The following is a 19,690-nucleotide window of genomic DNA, read 5'->3' as shown; positions in this document are numbered from 1 at the left end:
GGCAGCGAGGGGAGTGGCAGCACCTTCGCCCGGCAGCGGCCGTGACCTTACCACTGCGGATGTGCTCTAGGATTTTACAGGCTCAGTCTGGTTGCTATCTCATCTTTTGATGCTCGATGCTCTAACAGCTGAGACTGTGCAAAATCCCCATTTCTTCTTATTCTTAAAGTCACGGAGGAAAATGTGCACCGTGTCTCTAGAAATCACTCTGACAGGCAGGCAGGCAAGGCTCATTTTAGTAACGAAACGAACAAAGTTGTGCTCAACTTTTCATGTAAAAAGTGCCAGTGATTTAAAGCTTCGGAAACAGAGAATGTAAATTAAATATTGTTGCACGCAAACCGAACTTGTCTTTGACAGGCTAAACAGAGATTTTTATGGGGAGCCTACTCATGCCCACACGGAACGCAGTTTATCTTTTCACTGTGGGTTTGGGTGTTTTTATAAAAACACGTATCATTTTAAGGTGTACCGCCGTTGTAATGAGAAACTCCGTACGATTACAATTTTGACTATCGGAACAATGGACACCCCCGTGCCGTAATGTGTTGTATCGGGTAATCAGGGACTGCCAGGAAAAGAGGGAAAGCAGAGCCTAGGAATAATCAATGTATCGCCCACAGTGTGTGCTGTAATCCGGCACCTCCTCGCTGAAGCGCGTCCCACCAAACCATTCATCCGCACCTCCCCGCTGCAGATAAAGGGAAAACCAGGAGTGATCAGGGGAAGAGCCTCGGCTGAAAGCGGCGGGGACGGGACGGGAGCGGACGGGACGGGAGCGCTCGGGACGGGACGGGACGGGACGGGTCGGCTGCGTAGGGGGCACAGGCCGGGCGGACCCCTCGGATGTTCGTGGGGGGCACCGGGCCCCCCTCCCCATCCCGGGCTGGGGGCGGGGGCGGGTGCGCACCGCCCCCTCCTCTCCGCCGCGCTCCGCTCCGCCCGGTGCTCGGCGCCTCCCCCCTCCCCGGCTCCCATGGCGGGCAGCGGCGGCCGATTCGGTGCCGGCAAGCCCCGCCCGCCGGCGGTCCGGGGCCGGCCTCCCCCTTCCCTCCGCCGCCCCCTCCGCGGCAGCCCGCCAGCAGCGCCACAGCAGGCGCGGGGCCGGCTCGCTCCGCGCTGCCTCCCGCCCGCCCGCCCCGCCGCTCCCATGCGGGCCGGCGGCGAGGCAGAAGATGGCTGACTCGCCGGGGCACCCGCGCCCCTGCCCGCCCGCGCCCCCCGCCCGCCCGCCGCCGCCGCCGCCGCCGCGCTCCCCCCGGGCCCTCCGCGGCGCCGCCTGCCACCACTGAGAGCCGCCGCCGCCGCCCCCCCGCGCCCCTCCCGGCCCCCCCAGAGCACCAGCAGCCATTTCATCTCCACCACCACCACCACCAAGTAGGCGCAAAAAATGGCAGAAATGGAGAAAGAAGGGAGACCTCCCGAAAATAAAAGGAGTAGGAAGCCGGCTCACCCGGTGAAGCGGGAGATCAACGAGGAGATGAAGGTAGGTGCCTGTGATAGGGACGGGACCGGGGTCCCCCCCCGCACCCCCCGCCTCCGAGCATGGAGATGAAATAAGAAAGGATCTCTTGTCATTTTTTTTTTTTTTGTAGGATGCACTGAATGTGTCTCAACTCCGCCTCCTGGGCTGCAAACAGAGACGAATTCACAGGCTGCAAATCCTGTTCATTGACCAGCTTTATTTATTTTTTAAAAATAACTCTCTCGTTGGGCTTTTAAGCTCCTCGGGTGCCAATGATGAGCCTCTTTTTTTTTTCCCCCTCTTTCTTTCTATAGCCACCCGCTCAGGTAGCTGCGAAGCCCTTAAAGTTAGGAAAGAAAGGGATCTCTTTTGAACGCTGTATTTCTGTCCTTTTTCAGTAGCCAGCTGCAACTGTGTAATTAAATTGTCAAAGTGAAACGTTGCGGTCTGAGCCGTGCATCAGTCAGGCGCTTCAGCGCGGAGACCCCTTTTCTCTCCTTGCCCCTTTCGCCTCCTCCTCTGCTGCACCGCTTCGCTCCGCGGCTCGCGGCAGCGCAGAGGTGTCGCTGGAAGGTGGCTTGTCCGAGGCTGCTTTTGATGGAAGTGTATTTACGCGCGGAGGGCTGTCCTGCTTGATAGGAACCGGTGCCGCTCCAGCTGTGCTCTGGCGGCCGCTCCAGATGTTGGGATGGCTGCGATGGCACAAACCCGCTATTTTGGAACTTCTTTTATCATTAGGTCGCTGTTACAGGCTGGACCGGTCCTATTTTTTGCGGCTGTGTTCCATGTCTGTTCCCTGTCTGTTTGTTTGATGTCTCTAATTCCCCAAAGTTGGTAACAATGTATTGCTAGACTTCAGCTGAACTTGTTGTTAAATGCGCAGATAAAGTGACTAAAACAGCATAGTCTGGCTGAGATAAAGCTGCCGAGATTTAATTTGAATATGTCATTTATTAAAAGGCTGTTTTTAAGTGGAAGACTGCCTGGAAAATGTCACTCGTTCACATAGTATGTATACTATATAGGCGAGTGTATAAATAAGCATGATGCGTAGTGAAAATATCTTTGCTTTCCGGAACATTGATCTCCCCATATAAAATTAAACGGGAATGCGCCATCCCCTCCCATCTCCCCTCTTTTGCACACCACTAATTTCGGTTAGGTGCCCTTTCCTGCCCAAGGCAGGCGTTCTTGCTCTTGCTGCCTGTGTAATGAGTGTGTACATGGTTCTGTGTGCACTTCAAGTGTAAATGTGGACAAGAGTAGTATTAGGGGCACAAATAAAATAATGTGTTGGTGCATCTCTTTGGAAACAAACTGTAGTAGCTTCAAGTCCAGAGGAGCTCCCGCTTTTTTTGTGAGATATGTGACACATCCTATTTTCGGAGAGGGCTCTGTGCAGCCACCGGAGAGTCATTGCTCATTGTAATCCCACATAGTTTTGAGGACTGCAGAGGTCTGTAGTACAGGGCATTGGCCCCTCAGAGCATCGCCTAATGTGATCTATATGGATTGCAGCTTTTAAGTTTCATAGGTTCTAGAATTACAAATTAGCTAATTTTAATCAAAACATGTGAAATGTTATCCTGGCTGGATATAAAGGCTGACTGTGCTGGATCCTCTGGGTTTGTTTTGTTTACTTTGGCTGCAGGCACACTCAGCGGTTTGGGAGATAGTTGTTCTTCTACAGTATAACAGATGTTTGTCTGAAAGGGTGAGGAAGAAACAAAAACAACATTGTGTGAAGGAGAAAAATTACACAATTTTAAACTAATGCTTTGGTATTAAGCACTAGCATTAGCCTTCATGTAGAAAGTTTCTCTTTTTTAATCATGGCTAACTGCTTAAGGTTAGGAACCTCAAGATTTCAGCTGACTTAAAAACTAAGAGTGTGTAGAAAGGACATTTTGAACCCATGTAATTTCTGGTTGAGAGTGAGACAGCTGATGGCAGAACCTTCCATAGCCCACCTTTCAGCATAAACTATGCTCTATGTGCTATGCATTTTTAGTAGGGCTGTTGGTTGCTATCATCTAAGAAGGGAAAAAAGAGGGAGGAGGCAAAAGAAGTAGTTTGAATTTTTGACTGGTTGAGAAAGTTAAAATCCTGTGGTGATCATTTACCCTTTTTCTTTACTGCTGAACTAAGACGTCTAGTTGTTCTTAATAAACCCGGAGAATACAATAATGTAACAAATTGGTTACAGTGTGCAAAATGTTTGCAGTGAAATGACAGAGGGAGCACAATGTGCCCTTGTGTAGGTTTGTATCTATAATGTTCAAACAGGCTGGCTGTTTCCCTTCATCTGAACTGCTTTCATCTGGACCAGTGTAAAATAAGCTCTGGTAAGTAATCACAGCAGAGCAGAAAGAAAGGAATGTATACAGCAATAGACAGCCTAAGCTGTAAAAACTGTAACCTGAGTATCAGCAGCAGATCAGATATCAAGGCTTTAAGGTAGGGGAAATGAAAGAGATGAAGGGGAGGAAAAGACGAGAGAGGGAATGGAAAAGTCAGCTTGGAAAGTAAAGGAGAAGTAGGAGGGCCCCCTCAGGGAAATTTGGCTCAGGGGTTAGGGAATTTTATCATGGTGTACAGTGACCTACTCAGGTTTCAGCCCACGTTGGATCAAATTGCGTCCCTTTGCTAGCAGAAAGAAAAAGGACTGGTGTATATGTGATTTCTTCCCCCCCCCCCCCCCCACTTTGGATAATAAAAAGGCCATTGGTACAAGTGTCTATTTTAAGTACAGTAAATTCAAGGCACTATGAATGAGCAATAATATTACCTCATCACAGAGACTTTCTTTGAGATTTGCTGTTTGATACAGTCAGATATTTACTCGAGAAGGATCACAACACCTAACTGCTTGCTTTAGTGTTTTCCAACAGTAGTGTCACAGCTTGGTTTTAACATGACTGGATGGATATTCAGGTTGCTCGCTCTTTCCTTATGCCAGATATTGAGTTACGTTTTTGTTATCTCTAACCTAATGTACACGATGGTAATAACAAATTTTAATTTGATACAATGTTGTGTGCAAAAAGTACATGACTCTGCACAGTTTTCTGATATTACGTTTCAATGAAAAATATATTCACGAGGAACTGTTTTGTTACACTGTGACCTTTACAGCCACTCTTTCGTATTTTCTAGTTGTATTTTCTTTTGTCCTCCTTCGGATGAGACTTTCCAGTTTTTCTTCCAGAGGTAGCATTCGCCTTGTGCCTTGGAGGAAAAGCAGATGGTTATTCTGAAATTCAGTTTGGTGCCATTTTCACTTGCTGATGAACAACAGAACACCTCATAAACCCAAACCTTTTGTCATCAGGGAACCTACTACTGTTTTAAGACCAAAATATCTGCAAAAGTTTAATTGATGAAAGCAGTTGTCTAGGCACAGTGGTGGATTCCCCCATCCATCCCTCCTTGCCTTATTTCCATTTGCCATCCTGCTGCCAGGAAGCAGTGCTGCTCAGGAGGAATAGCTAGGTGCTCTGCAATGCTGTGAGGTGAGGTTACATCCAGTACTGAATTGCACTGGAAGTTCTCCTGCACAGATGAGGCAATGTATCCATGTGTCTCTAGCAGTTGAAAGGTAAGCAATTAATTTGCGTTGTAATTTCACAGGGCTGCTCCATGTGCCCAAGGAGTTTGCTGTCCATAAATATTCTCAATAACTAATTTGTATCTAAAACTGGGCTTTGTTCCTGGTGCCTAGAGCTTAGGGCAGCCCCATCTGTTATCATTGAATAGTAAACTCATCAGAATATCTTTCAGTTTAGTGTTTAAATAGTCCCTGTTTGGCATTTGAAAGTACTACTGTCAGAAGGAGGAAAGCGGTGAAGCAGGCGTAGCAGCCCTGTGCCTGGAGCGAGCCAGTTTGCTCAGAGCGCTCGGAAGATTCCAAGGAAACTCCTCCCTTCTCTCCTGAAAAGCAAAAAATATCTTTGGGAAAGTAGAAAAACAGACAGACTTTATCAATTGCATTATTTCAGGAGACCAAGGTTTTTCTGTGGAGTATGTATGGAAGTTTTGTGGGATGGCTGCAGAGGGGTTGCCTGTCTGCACAGGGAGCCTCACCTGGCAGGGCATTGCAGAAATATGCTTCCCCAAACAAAGTGGGTTGTACAGAGCCAAACGTACATGGGAGGACAAAGGAAAGCAAAGCATAATGGAATTGCGCTTTCTGATAGTGTAAAGGTCTAATCACAGAATTCAGTATGGTGACAGCATAAACAAGCAAAGAATGTGAGGGCTGGGAAAAAAGATACAAGTTTGTATAGTGCCCCTAGAAACATTTTTATTTCCTTGATGCAGTGAAAGTGAAAAGTGAGTTTGTGGGGCTCTGCGCTGAGTAGGTTATGCAGGCAAGGAAATGGAGTGGAGCCACTATGCTTCCTCCCAGATCTGAAATAAACATTCAGCAGTAAAACCTAGAAGAAAATGAGTCTGACAGACTCATGCTCCCCTGTGTTTCCTGCCTCCATGTTTGCCAGGCCTCATTCGGTGAAGCCAGGTCTTGCCCCCTGTGAATAAGGTTCATAGAGAAGGAAAGTCAAGAGATCTAAGATGGAAAGACATGCATGGCATAGCTTGAGAATGTATTAATTAGCAAAGATTTGGAGAAATGATGCCTTGTAATGTAAAAAATCAAACTGTACGTGTACTGTTACGATGAAATGAATCCTGAAGTGGGAATAAACGTGATTATATTTTTACTGCCTAGCATATAAGTCAGACTCAGAAAGGAGGGAAACTGCAGTCTAGCGAGTCAACACACTCTTCTTCATCTTTCAGGGGAATAGGGAGCAAATTCAAGTAGAAATACCAATGAGCATAACAGTTAGTTATCCTGGCTCTTCCAGGAGGGAAGTAGTACAAGAATAGAGAAATCATACAGTTAAAACACACAAATTACACATTGCCCCACAGTGATGATAAGTGTTTTGGGATGTAGCAGTGGGCAAAAGCTGAATTGCCATCTATTGGGAAGGAAGGGCTTTGGCTGTGGTGTGTGACTGGGGCCACTGGAGCGTTTTCGGGCTGATTTCTTTGGCAGACATGAGCTGGTTGTGCCGCAGCCGTAGTGAGTGCTCAGGCAGTCAGCAGCTGTAATGGTGCTCTGTCAGCTAGGGAAGAGCAGGAGGTTTGGCTCCTGTGGGATGTTAACCAACTGCCTGGGTGCACTGGCAGCTGCAGAGGGGACTGGTGTTTCCACTGTGGTCTCAAAAGCTTGTCTGCTTGGTGCATGGTGTGACAGAATGAGCATGGAAGGACGTGGAACAGGATTTCTGTGGTTTTCTTCTCAGCTCTCATGCTGACCCATGCTGTGGGTGGCACCAGGGCTCCGTCTCTGTTTTCGTGCTGGGGACTGAGCATTGTCTCTGCACCTGGCTGAAGTTGGGCTCCATGCTGTACATTTGCAATGAAATCTATGGGTCCCTGCAGGGGGGCTCCTGTTGGGCTAAGGGTCCCAGCTTAGCAGTGTAATTGCTGACCTGAGATGTTATTGATTATGAGTAAGGTTTTCTCTCTATGCTAGTCTTTCACATCATCCCTTTGGCACATCTGTGGGGTTGGGGTGGCAGCCTCATCCTGCAGACACTCCACATCCTTTTGGGGAATGAGTCTGAAAGTAGGCATGGACTACCTTAATGCCTCTGCTGTCCTGTTCCTGCTGAAGCTTTGAATTGCAGCTCCTTGCACATCCTCCATCTGGTCATCCACACCTGCCTTCACATCTCCTCCGTGGTCTTTGGCAGCAGGTCTATTATCTTGCAATTCCTCTGGCTTCTGTCTGTCAGTGCTGCTTCTGCTTTCCTGCTCCAATGTTGAGTCCACATTCCTGCTTTTCTCAAGCCTCAGTGTTACAATCATCACCATTCCTTTCACTAAGCCTTTGACACTTGTATATCTTTCAGTGATGTTCTGTTCTGCATGTACAGGTTGTGTATTAACATGCTTTCTTCCTTTTCTTAGCTTCACCAAGGACTGGTCATTGTCTCTCTTATTTTTTTCTTTTTCTTCTTTCCCCCCTTCCCTGCATGCACACAGAGAAAAATTATCTAATCATTTGTGTTTTGGCTATTGCCACCAAACTGGTCTTTACAAATCCCGTCTTGTTACCATGTCTTGAATCCATGTGTTTTGTGTCTATCATTGAAATGGAAGAAGGGGAAATACATGAAAACAATGAATTAATAGTGGTGAGCTTCAGGGCAGTGGCTTCAGCATGATCTCAACTGTCAGGGTGTTAGACATCTCTGCAAATGGGTGTTGTAGTCAGGAGTCTGAGGGAAGGTGATGTTCTTTGGATACCCATCTATGCAATAGAGTCAGTGTGGAAAAAAAACATTTCTCAGGTTTGACACTCAGCTTGCTAAGGATGGGGTCATGCTTTCCGTTTGCTGTGAATAAAGTGTGGTGTAATGGAGCTCTGGCTGTTAGTCACTGAGAGAATGGTATTAAGGGTGACTTGCATCATTGTAGTAGGTAAGAAATTATGGAAGAAAATGGCTTAACTGTTTTCTTCTTTTATAATTTTTTTTAGATCCAAGCCACCCTTTTTTGGGAAATCGGTGTAAAAGGTGCTTACCTTTGTTATTGCTGGCATGCAACCTCATTGTACTCTCATTGAAGTTAGTAGAAAAGACTCCATTGATTTACTATTTTATAAAAGAGTCAGATCTCTGTGATGAGTGATTTTGAAATCCAGTGTATTTTTTGTCAGTATAACTTTTCATTTTGGTACATCACTTATCATGGATAGTTTAAATGAGACATGGCTTAAACTTGGTGCTATCACAAACCCAACCATCATTTTGACTACATTTCAAAGGGACAGATGCATGTATGAATTTTCAGGAAAAAACAAACATATGTACAACCTTGCTTATGTATTCCTTGACAAGTAATTAGAAATTATTCATTATCTGAGTTGATCAGCAGTGCAAATAGAACACAAAGCATCCACAGGAGGCAAATTTAGAGCTACTCAATTAATTTGGTTGCATGGGGTTTAAATCGGTAAGATTTTGTCTGTTGGTCTCTACCTTGCTAGATTAGTCTCTAGGGCTGTGTCTCCATAGTTGAAATTTAGCAAAGCAAGGGAAGCTGGCAGATCTTGCCTTTGGGACTCCATGGGCCCTTTCAGGTCATTTTGAGTGTGTTGCAGTGGTGAGATCTGACTCCCCAGGTCCAGGTCATTTTGTTATTGGTTTCCCATGGGTTACAAACAGGGTTGGTGCCTTTGGCCTCTTGAATGCTGGGAGAAAAGTTTTCTAAAAAGCTAAAAAAAAAACCCAAACCAAAACACTAATGAAGAACAACTTTCAGAAATTTTTTTCATTTTGCTAGTATTTAAAACACAACACTGCATCATTCAAATCACCTAAGTAGTTGTTAGCCACATTTGCACTGCATTGTACTCATTGAAAAGTGTAGTAGTGGCCTAATTCACGTATTATACTTATAATGCTGAGTCTAGAAGCAGAGTTGGGATGATGGAATATTTTTGAACAATCTGGGGCTGCACAGGACAGCCACAGAATTGTGACTTCCATCAGATGGTAAGGTGAAAATGCAGAGGGGAAAAAAGAAAAGGAAATGGATGCTTTAGGGGTCTGCTCTGGGGTTTTGTTTTGGGTTTTCTTTTCCTGAAATGTGTTTGTAGCATAATTGCACAGATGATACTCTTGGAAGAGTACAAATTGCTTGTGTTTATTGCTTATAGCTGCTTTAGAGCGCTCCTTGAGTGACAGGAACACCTATGTAATCTGGTGTGATGAATGAGCCAGGAGCAGTGCAGCGCTCCGAGGTTCTGGGACACAGCGCCTGCTGTAGCTTTGAATTCAAAAGCAATTATCATCTGATTAATTTTATTTATTTGTTTAAATGACTGGAGAATTGCTGTGTTCTATCATTAGACTTTCTACCACTCAAAAATTAAGCTAGAGCAGTTACTAGACAAAATCTGGCAACCTGCAAATTTGACATTCACCATTTGCTTTGAATTGGTGTTGTATTCTCCTTATTCCTTTGCCAGAGTCCTGGGAGGCAGTGCTTATCAGAAGCATTAATTTAGATGTCAAGATCTTGGAGGAATATGAAGTTTGGAATTTGTTCTAGAAGAGTGTTAATAAAAAAAATTGCAAAAACCAAATAGAAGGGCTCTGTGTGTGGCTTTTTTGTTTCAACTTATAGTTGTCATACTATAAACTGATCTTTGCCATTGCAATAATTTGTTAGCCGTTTTCCTTTGGTAGTTTCCTAAATCCATAATCTGTGGAGCTCTGTGGTGCTATTTGGTTTCAGAAAGCTTTGTTGCCTGGCTGCAGATTTCTTAACTTACTCCATTAAATCTCCTGGCCCAGTAATGAGCATTTTCTACAGAAATATTTTTGCCTCATGACCTAGAGGACATATTTTTAATAGAAATTGAGGGTTATGACAGTCATGTTCCATACTCTATATTTCCATACAAACATAAAATGTAACCACTCAGCCGCTTGGAAATTGCTTTGAAAATAAATATGGCAAAATTGAGAAAGGTTTTCTTAAACAAATATAAGAAACATTTGTATGAAAAATGATGGTAGAATGCTTTCACAGTGAAGAATCTTTAAGTGCTTCGACTATGCAAGGGCTTATAGCTGAGAAAAAACGTCTGCTGTGATTTTATTTGATTTGGTTCATGGGCACCTCAAGGAACTGTAATTGTGTCAGTGACCTGCTCCAGCTGAAAAGACTGTAACGCAGTAAGATTGATTAACTGCTGGCTGGAAAAAAAAAAATCCTGGTTTTCTGTTATTCTCTTGCTGCAGTCTTAAATGTTTTATGGCAACACAGACAAGTTTGTGTGAGGAATGTATGTTAAAATATTTCTGACATTGAATGTCAGAGCAAAAGTCATAAATAACTCTCCTTTTCATTTTCTTTAAATTACAGACATATGAGTCTCTGTCATAATTACATGTGCCAGTCGGAGATTTAAATGCGTTTCACTTTATGCACTTGAGTTATGAAATGAACATTAGTCTTTGAGGAGGTGGGCCAAACCTGACACTTCCTCATGTAGCACAGATATGGTTCGATTTATGCAGTCCTCCCTTCCTTCCAAATGGTTATTGATTACATAAATAAGTAGGTAATTTTTCTCTTTCAGAACTTTGCTGAAAACACTATGAATGAGCTCCTTGGCTGGTATGGTTATGATAAGGTAGAACTGAAAGATGGAGAAGATATTGAATTCAGGAACTACTCAGCAGATGGGGAAAGCCGCCAGCACATTTCTGTTCTCAAAGGTAACGAGACTTCATGTTTCTGTGTTCATGTAAAGAAGGATTAATAGCTCGACCTGTCTGATTGGTGTTGATTGCAAAGCATGTTCTGCTGCTTGTGTCTTGGTTGCTTTACATAAAAATACCTGAGAGTACCTTGTGGTACAGGGAAGCCCATAGGCTATGAGGAAAGTCACATAACAAATTAGCTGTTGGTCTATTGATATACTGTTATATATTCATATATATCTTCACAAATAATGCCTTTCATGTGTCAGTTGAAAGCCATGTGCCTGTGGTATCAATAAACTACTCACAACTGGAGAAAGGAAGGAGTACTTAGCAGGGTGGCCTTAAGGAACCCTTTTGCTTCCCATACTAAGGCTGGTTGGTCTACAACTTTTTAAAGTATTGAAAGATTTTAAACTGGAATAGTCACACATGTAGGAACAAGTGTGAATGCTCACAGAAGGCTTCTCATCCATGTTTGTACTATACTGTCTTCTGCACTGTGGTAGAAATTTTCCATAGATGAAATTTCTTTGAGACATTGCTGAATCTTTGTGATTCAAAATGTAAAGGGTGAGAGCCTTTTGGTTTGTTCGGTCATTCAGGTTTTGCCTTCTGACTCCTCAGTCTCAGGGAGTGGATAGGGGCTTGTCATCAGAGTAAGGAGAAAAGCAGAAAATTGCTGCATCTTTACTTATCCAACAGGAATTCCTCAAAGGTGAGGTAAAGAGAGGAGATCCCAACAGCTTTTATCCACTTGGAGTGCTACTTTTCACTGTGTTCGTGGGCAGCAATGTTTGGGTTTTCTTCCTGATAGCTAGCAGCAGCACTGTGTTCAGTGAGTGTTGCAATGAGTACTGACACCAGAGAGACCAGTGCTGAGGGACAGATGGCTAGAAAAAGGGGAAGAAATTAGAGGTAAGGTGAAACAACCTAACTGTGTTAAAATTGAATGTTTTCAGCTTGTTAGTACTATAACAACATTGGTGATCAATATTTATTTTTCATTGAAAACGTAATGTCATTAAGCTACCTTTGAAGAAACTTGTGCCTGTGTAGTAATGTACTTAATTTATTTCTGTTTTAATAAATACATCTTTTACTGAATGATTACTGACTCCAGCCTATGCTTGATGAAATTTGTGACATACTTTTTTAATAGGCACATGATACAAATCATACGTTTTATGTACCATAGATATTGAATGCCTGTGATAGGTAGAAATTTTTGGTGTGTGCTGTTTTTGGGAGGGGAAAAAGCACATTTCTTGTTCTGAGAGATGGGAGAAGAGGGAGTCCCATGGCTGAGATATATTAGAGAAATTCCTACAAATAAGAATCCTGAGGGGATTTGGAATTAAAGAATGAGAATAATAACTGTCATCATTTTATGCACACTTTACTGTGATTTCAATATTTTGTTCCTTTCTTTAAATTCCTGTCATTATTACTACTCATATTATTTATAGAGAATAGGAATTCTTTTATTCTTCAGTTTATGCTTCTTGTATTGGTGAAGTCACAGCACACTGAGTATGATCATGCAAACAGTAGAAATGAAGTACAAGAATAGGATGCCATTGACTAAATCAGGCATACTAAGGCTAAGCATGACAAAATAATCCTACCTTTTACCTTCTGCAAAAAGAAAGTGTGAGTTTGATTTTGAAAAAAGAATGGAGCACTTCTGAAGATTACTGGAAAGTATCAATTTCTTTAAAAGGGAAAATACTTGCGATTTTTGTGCACTATTCTTGTATTAGGGTTAGTAATTTAATGAAGAGATTGGTGAAAGTATGTAGGGCCATTTAAGAAATTTGTGTCATACTGTACAATGTGTTCTTTGTCTTTTACAGAAAATTCTTTGCCAAAACCAAAATTACCTGAGGACAGTGTTATTTCACCGTACAATATAAACCCAAGCTACCCAGGGCTTGCCACAGGAAATGGACTATCAGACTCACCAGCAGGGTCGAAGGATCATGGGAATGTACCTATTATTGTCCCATTAATTCCACCACCTTTCATAAAGCCACCAGCAGGTAAATCCTAATGAACATGTAAAAATGGTTACTGTTACTGAAAACATCCTGAGATCACTGGATCACAATGTCTTAGCAAGAGGGCTGATTTCAAAATGATTAAAATCCAGTCACAGATTACTTTAAAAATGAGTGGGAGAGTGGCTTTAATCACTTTAGTATTCTGGAAAAACTCCTACAAATGCAATGACAACAAACTTGCATTGCTTGTGACACTTCTTATGCTGGATTATGCTCTCAGCATTTGCTTTTAGAAAAAAATAATAAAGATTTTGTTCTGGTGAATAAAGCCTTTAACTAAATTAATGAAAGATTATTAAATTAAAAATAGTCTGCATGAAGGAAACAGTGAAAGAGACAAAGCCATCAAATCAGTATCGTGTCTTTATATCAGGTTAACAAGCTCATACTGGGAAAACTGTCTCTTGATTCCCATTGAAATCCCTGACCGCTGTCTCTCAAGGGTTTAATATGATTTTGACTCTACCCAGGAGACTGCACTGAGATGTTTTACATTTTCATTAGATTTTTATCAGGAGAGGTTTTCTAACATGCCATTCCTCAGAGTTTGCATGAAAAATGATTTATTCCCCTCTGCATGCTGCTTACTGTAATCTGTGGAAGGAGCTCTTACAGCTACACCAGGGTGATTAATTGTTCTGTTATTGTTTACTGCTCCACACAGTGTGAAAATTGGTGCATCCAGATAGGAGCAGGCTGAGTCCTGCTTCCGTGGACATCCCTGGGTGTTGTTGTGGTTGTTCTTGAGTGACCAAGGCACTGAGGAATACAGGGTGACATGCAACTCCTAGCCAAGAACATCAGTTCTCCACACACGGGGCTAAAGACGTGCCAGTGGGTGCCAGGGTGCTTCTGCAGATGCAGAACTGCTTGTAGGATCAGGTCCCAGGTCACCTCTGCCCTTCGTAACATTGTCTAAAGGTAGCTGCAATATATTGATTGATCCCAGAAAGTGTTTGCCTGTTGTTGGTTGTGTAATAGACTACAGTTGCCCCTCCTAAATTATTGTTATGCCATTGAGTTTTATCTCTAAAGAAGTATATAATATGCTATGAATAATTTTCAAATGTTACTCAATATGTGGTCCTTGCCAAAGACTTTCAATCTATTTTATACGATAGTTGCTAATTACCAAAGCTATTTGGGTCCATTCCTGCAGCCTTTACACAGCTAAAGATCTCAGGCCATATGGGCTGGATCCTCAGCTGTTGTTGATTTGGCCCTAAAGCTTTAATCAAGGGCTTGTGCCATCCCAAGCTATTTTCCCCTCCAATCTGAGTCACGAATGAATCCAGAATGCAGAATTTGTGGTATGTGAACACAAGGCTATAGCATGCATTGTGCAAATTGCCACAGTTGCTGGATTTTTATGACACCAAATAAGCAGGAGAAGATTGAACTATGAAGTAGAAAAACAAATTACTGCAACAGTAGTTAAGTGGACGCAAGGGAATTTTGGCCAAGTCAACTGCCTTCTGTTCTTTGCCTGTCCACCTACAACATATGATCCTGTGTTCAAGTGTACCCCTAAGGGTAATGTGTAGAGAGAGCTTATCATAAGTCTTTTCCACCTTTAGGTTTTTAATTAATTCATCAACAATGAATAATGTTGTTGTACCTGCACAGGAGATATGAATGTATAATCTCTGCCTCCTCCGACATGATTGGTAATGAGCACTAGATTACCATGACTTCTGAGCAGATGAATGTGTTTATCTCACCTTTGTTTTAGAGACCAAAGCTTGGGAGGATTAGAGGGGGAGGAGAATCACCACCTTTGTGGGATTTGCAATAAGCAAGGGTAGTAATGGTTTTGTTTTATCTTAGGGTGTTGGTGCCCTAGCCATGATCACCCTGAAGAGCCTGGCAAGAAACAACTGGTAGGAAAGGGAGTACAAAGGCTTCAGGAGAGCCAGTGTGCGAGGCAGTGGTCTTGGCACTGCACTTTGAGACCGTTTTGTGGGCACTACATCAAAGCAGAAAACTTCAGAGTGATACAAGGCCAGATAAGAGTAACTCTGGGGATGTGTTCTTGGAGTTCCTTGCAAGCATAGGGGGGATGACTTTGGAAACAGCACAAAGGTGCTTCTTTGACTTGAGCAGGCAAATGATTAGACTCACATCATTAATTAATAAGGTGAAGGTTGACATTTTCAGCATGGGGGACAGACAGGCTATGACTGATCTGCCACTAACACCAAAGTATTTATCCATGTTTGAGTAGATAAATGAAGTAAGGGGACAGAAGAGAGAGGCAGAAAGAGGTCAAGAGAAAGTTTCAAGGTTAAAATGCTGGGCAGAAAAAGGGATCTTTGCAGCATGTTTTGTGTGGACACACAAAGGGCAAAGCTACATTACAGGCCAGAGAGAACACCAGGTAGCAATGCACTGTAGTGACTGGGAGGCTAAGAATTAGGATGTGCCCAGAGCTTGTGAGTGGTGAGAAAAGGTTTTAGATATCGTACAGGAGTAAAATCTACAAGACTTCAATATAGCTCGAAAGGGAGTGCCCACAGGTGAAAATGATACCTAAATCATGAACCTGAAGGATGGGAAAAATGGTGCAGTCCATCCTTATTGAGCGAATAATATGGAGTGAGCACTCAGGGAGAAATTATTAAGACTTTAATTCTTGCTGTATTGATCTTGAACAGAAGGGTCAGCATGAGTAAAGAGGTGTCAGAGAGACAGGCTGAGGTATTCATTTGGACAGGAGTGTAATGGTCTGAAGAGGATAGCAGATCCATTGAATTATTAGTTGAATAATTTTGCTGATAAGATTCAATACAGGTAAGAGGAACAAGAGCAGAGCATGAGGGATGCTCACAAACCTGGAGAGAAACAAGAAGGATACTCTGCAACGTGCACTGACATAGCAATTGCAGAGGTAGAAAAGACACAGTCAGGAAGCCAAGGGAAACAAGATTTCTAGGAAGGCAAATACGATTCTTTATCAGAAACACATATCAGTTTGAAAAAGAGGAGGAAGGAGTGCTGATCCTAAACTGTCTAGGAAGCTGTCATTGAAGATTTCAGCAGATTAGGTTTCCTTGAGCATGCTGGAAAGCTTTGGACAAGTGTTCTGCTTGCATTCATATTTTGTATGACCAGGCTAAAACTTAATATAATAAAATTACCTTTTTTCTTCTCATACCTATTGGTTTGTTTTTTGGTTTTTTTTGTTTTTTTTTTTTTTTTTTAATTTGAAAACCAAATAATTTTGAGCAGTCTGGCTAAAATTTTATCTTCAAGCTGTTCAGATTTCTGATTTTGGAAAACATTAGGGTTCTACTAACCAAATAGAAACAGCTCCAATAAAGGCACTCTCTCCTTGCTATACCTCATAATTAAACCCAAAAAAGGTTGAGTTAAATGCATGAGCCCTATGTGGTGCACTGAGTATCTACAGGCTCAGGTTATGCTGTGTCACTGGAGGATGCTAAATCCAGTCATGGGAAGTGTCCACCAGGAGAATGCAAGTTACTCAGATGTGGAGGCTGTCTGCAAGAGCACTCCCCTGATCTGCAGCACCAGGCAGATAGACCACACTGGAACAGTGCCCAAATCAAACATCACTTTATAAGTCAGCATCGGCCATCCAACCTGCATCTAGAGGCATATAAGTAGTCAATGCAGCTTCCAGAGAATTGCTGTAAAGAGTCTCCTTGTGCCTAGTAAGAGTCCATCTTGCCCAGCCAGCTGGAAACTACATTTAGACTTCACTGCAGGTTCTGAGTGATCTTCAGGGTTAGTCTTGAGTACAGCCTATTGCAACAAAGTGATCCTAAGATTAGTTCTGCTTGCTGTTAGAAGGTTCTTATTTTCTGCACAGCAATGTAAAGAAGGCTGGTGGGGTTTTTTTTAATTTGCTTGTTTGTTTGTTTATTTTCCCAATTTAAAAGTTGCATAGAAATAGCGAGGAACAGAAATGCAATAGCCTGGAATGACCCAGAACTAAAAATCTCACCACAGTTGTGTGGGGTATATGGCCTTAGTATGTAGCATGCAAGCCTTCTGTTATTCTGCAGCCTTTAATGATAGAGTAAATTTGAGAGAGCACTTTGGGTGACTCTGCCCTTTTGCTCAGGCAAGTTTGGACAACTCTTGTTACCTGGGATGAAGGAAGGCTGAAATCAAGAGTAATCAAAGAAGAATGCAAAAAATTCTTGCAATGCAGGTGAGAACAAGCTGCCTCCTTCCCCTGGCACCTGCTGGAGGCTATGGTGTGTCAGTTTTCCCATTTCTTTGAGTGCTCTTTGATTTGTTTTATCTTGTGAGCCCCATGGCAGTGCCTTGGTAGGGGGGTACAGCTGCTGGTTGGTCTGTCCTTTGAGCATGAGGGTTGACAAAATCCTTCCCTTTCCTGCCTCCTCCTGTGATGCACGTGGTGCAAGTGATGCACAGAGTGTGCCGGCTGCTCTGAGCATCCCAAACAAGAACCGGCTTCCTGCGATGCTGTGCTGTGAAGGGAGGTCACTGCCAAGGGACACAGTAGAAGGGGAGGCAGAGAGCATGATGACATGCAGTTGACTGAGCTTTCCACAGAGAAATAAAGTACAAGGGAAAAATAATGCTCCCTCCCAAGGTTTTCAGAAGATACTGAGTACATTTGGAGAAGGAAAGGGGATGCAAATCCTACAACCCACAGATGAGTGTCTTAACATAATATTAAGTTCCAAATGATGACTGGAGTTGTACCAGAAGTTATCAGAAACTTGTGAAGCTAAAGGAGGACTAGGCTGGAGGAATGGTATCTGATGAGGCAAAATGTCTTAAAGGAGAAACATTTCCAGTGCTGACTTGTAAAATCAGCCTGTGACCTAGGCTGGCAAAGAAATATCAGATTCAAATACTAAAGTACATATTTAGTTATTTTATAGAAAGAAACCAGTGATTTTCTGTGTTACGGTTTAGCATCACTTTAGAATTAAAGTTTATAGGAGATTTTGTAAATACAAGTGCAGATGAGTAACTTTGTGCAACATATGTGAATAAGCAGAGTTCCTGCCCTACAAACATTCTGGAAGAGCGTGCTGTAACCTCTCTCAATATTTAAATTGCATTGGAGGAATCTGAAAGCATAAACAATGTTTTAAATGGCATTTAGCAGGCCACTAAAAATGAATTCCAAGATCATCTGTCAAAATTCACTGAGGAATTGGATCTGTGGCTACAGTAGCAAGAAGTTTGATTCCAGGCAGAACCAACTAGCAGTTTTCCTTAAGTGAAGACCACATTATTAGATCTAGTTAGCTCTGTATATGGAGGAGACTTTCATTTTACTGTGCTCTGGATCCCTCTTCAGTATTTCACAGATATCTTCTGGTTGCTGAACAGTGTTGCTATTTCTCTAACTGTAGGCTTTGCCCCCTGGTAAAGACCACTGCAACAAATCCCATAGTCACTACTCTTCAAATTATTTCTCTTGTTCTCAGTTTGAAACATCATCAAATTTACAGTGGTTATAGGGTTATTGCTGCCTGGGTTTTTAAATGCTGGTGGTTGCCAGGATGCCTGCCCTATCTAGCCCACTGTTGATGTCTTTTGCTCTCTGTGGAGGGCCAAGTGTTTCCTTTATGCTAAAAAGAAAATAATAATGTCCATGTATGCACCTTAATAACATGTATTCAAGTGTACAGGGAGTTCCCCCTCTGTTAGCTGAAATAGGTGCTTTTTTTGTTTGCATGTTTAAAACCTGCCTAAATGCCAGCTTTTGTGTTGTGCATTCAGTCCCTACTGAACTCTGCATAAGAATGTGCCTCAGCTCATGTATAGAAAACGTAGGCAGGCCGTGGTTCCCCAAAATGACTTTTGAAAAAGGGGCTGGGACATTTTGCTTTATTGGCAGAGTAATGAACTTGAAGAGACTGGTCCTTAAAAGGAAATGCATTGTAGAGGCTATGATATTTCCATAGTGATGGCTGCAGCAAGCTTTCTATTGTCTGGCCTATATTTTAATCTTCCTCTGGTAGTTATTTTTTTAAGGTGCTTTTTCTGCCTTAAGTTTGTCACGTGCCCTATTTGTTTAGGGGATCAGTGCTTAAGGTGATATCACAAGAGGATCTGCAGCAATGTCTCAGGAGTTTTGTTTCTTCACCTTTTTTAGTTTGAGATTAATTTGATAAGCATTTTGGGTGTAAGAAAATTGACAGCAATGGTGCTTCTGCCTTGCTTGGGATTAACAACCTCAGGAACTACTTGGGGATGAAAAATCTGAATACATGCTACTTGGTTTTCTTCAGTGGTGATCTGGGATTTCAGGAGCAGCAGGAGAGTAACTCAGAATTATCCAATTCTGAAATCCTGGCAGGTCCCAGTGGAAGCAGTGAGCCCTTACTGTTACTGCTGCAGATGCTCAAGTCAAGATCTTAAGTCTTTAAAAAGGAAGTTTTGCAGCTTTTCATTAGAAAGTAATAGTGAAAGCAGCTAAAATATTTAAAGATATATGTACACCAGTGGATTGAGCACAGTTCCCAGCTCAAAATAAAAGGGCTATTATAGCTTCCTACCCAAAAAACCTGAGATTGAAGCTGCCTGTTTGAGGGGGTGGGATGCAGCAAAGAGAAAAAGAGAAGAAAGTATTAGTGGAGAGACATGGCTTCTGATAGTGTGATAGAAGGAAACTCATGCCAGAGATGAGTTGGTTGGCTGGTAGACATGGAGGAGAGGTGGGATTCCAAAATATTTTTTTGTATCAGCTCATGGATATGACCACAGTCAAGGTACAGGTTTCAAAAAGGCTCACTCAGTCCGGGTGCCATACTTGAGATCTCAATCCCAAACGCTCCGTCCTCCTTGTCCTCCTTCTGCATAGCAGTACTGTGGTTGGGCAGCTTTGGGACAGATGTTATCTTCTTGCCAGAAGAGTTGAC

At 42.7% G+C, this 19,690-nt stretch overlaps 1 protein-coding gene across 1 annotated transcript in view; it reads left to right on the top strand.

Annotated features, from left to right (window-relative positions):
- Positions 1 to 1,291: 1,291 nt before the first annotated feature.
- Positions 1,292 to 19,690, top strand: part of SOBP (sine oculis binding protein homolog) — a 112,155-nt gene continuing 93,756 nt past the window's right edge. Inside the window, exons 1-3 of the mRNA XM_053974326.1 lie at positions 1,292 to 1,486; positions 10,632 to 10,770; positions 12,612 to 12,797. Of these exons, the coding sequence (XP_053830301.1) occupies positions 1,391 to 1,486; positions 10,632 to 10,770; positions 12,612 to 12,797 (421 nt within the window). The 5' untranslated portion in view covers positions 1,292 to 1,390. The remainder of the gene's footprint in view (positions 1,487 to 10,631; positions 10,771 to 12,611; positions 12,798 to 19,690) is intronic.

This window comes from Vidua macroura, chromosome 3 (assembly GCF_024509145.1).
Source record: "Vidua macroura isolate BioBank_ID:100142 chromosome 3, ASM2450914v1, whole genome shotgun sequence".
NCBI classification, from domain to species: Eukaryota; Metazoa; Chordata; class Aves; order Passeriformes; family Viduidae; genus Vidua; species Vidua macroura.
This window is presented reverse-complemented; position numbering and strand designations above follow the sequence as displayed.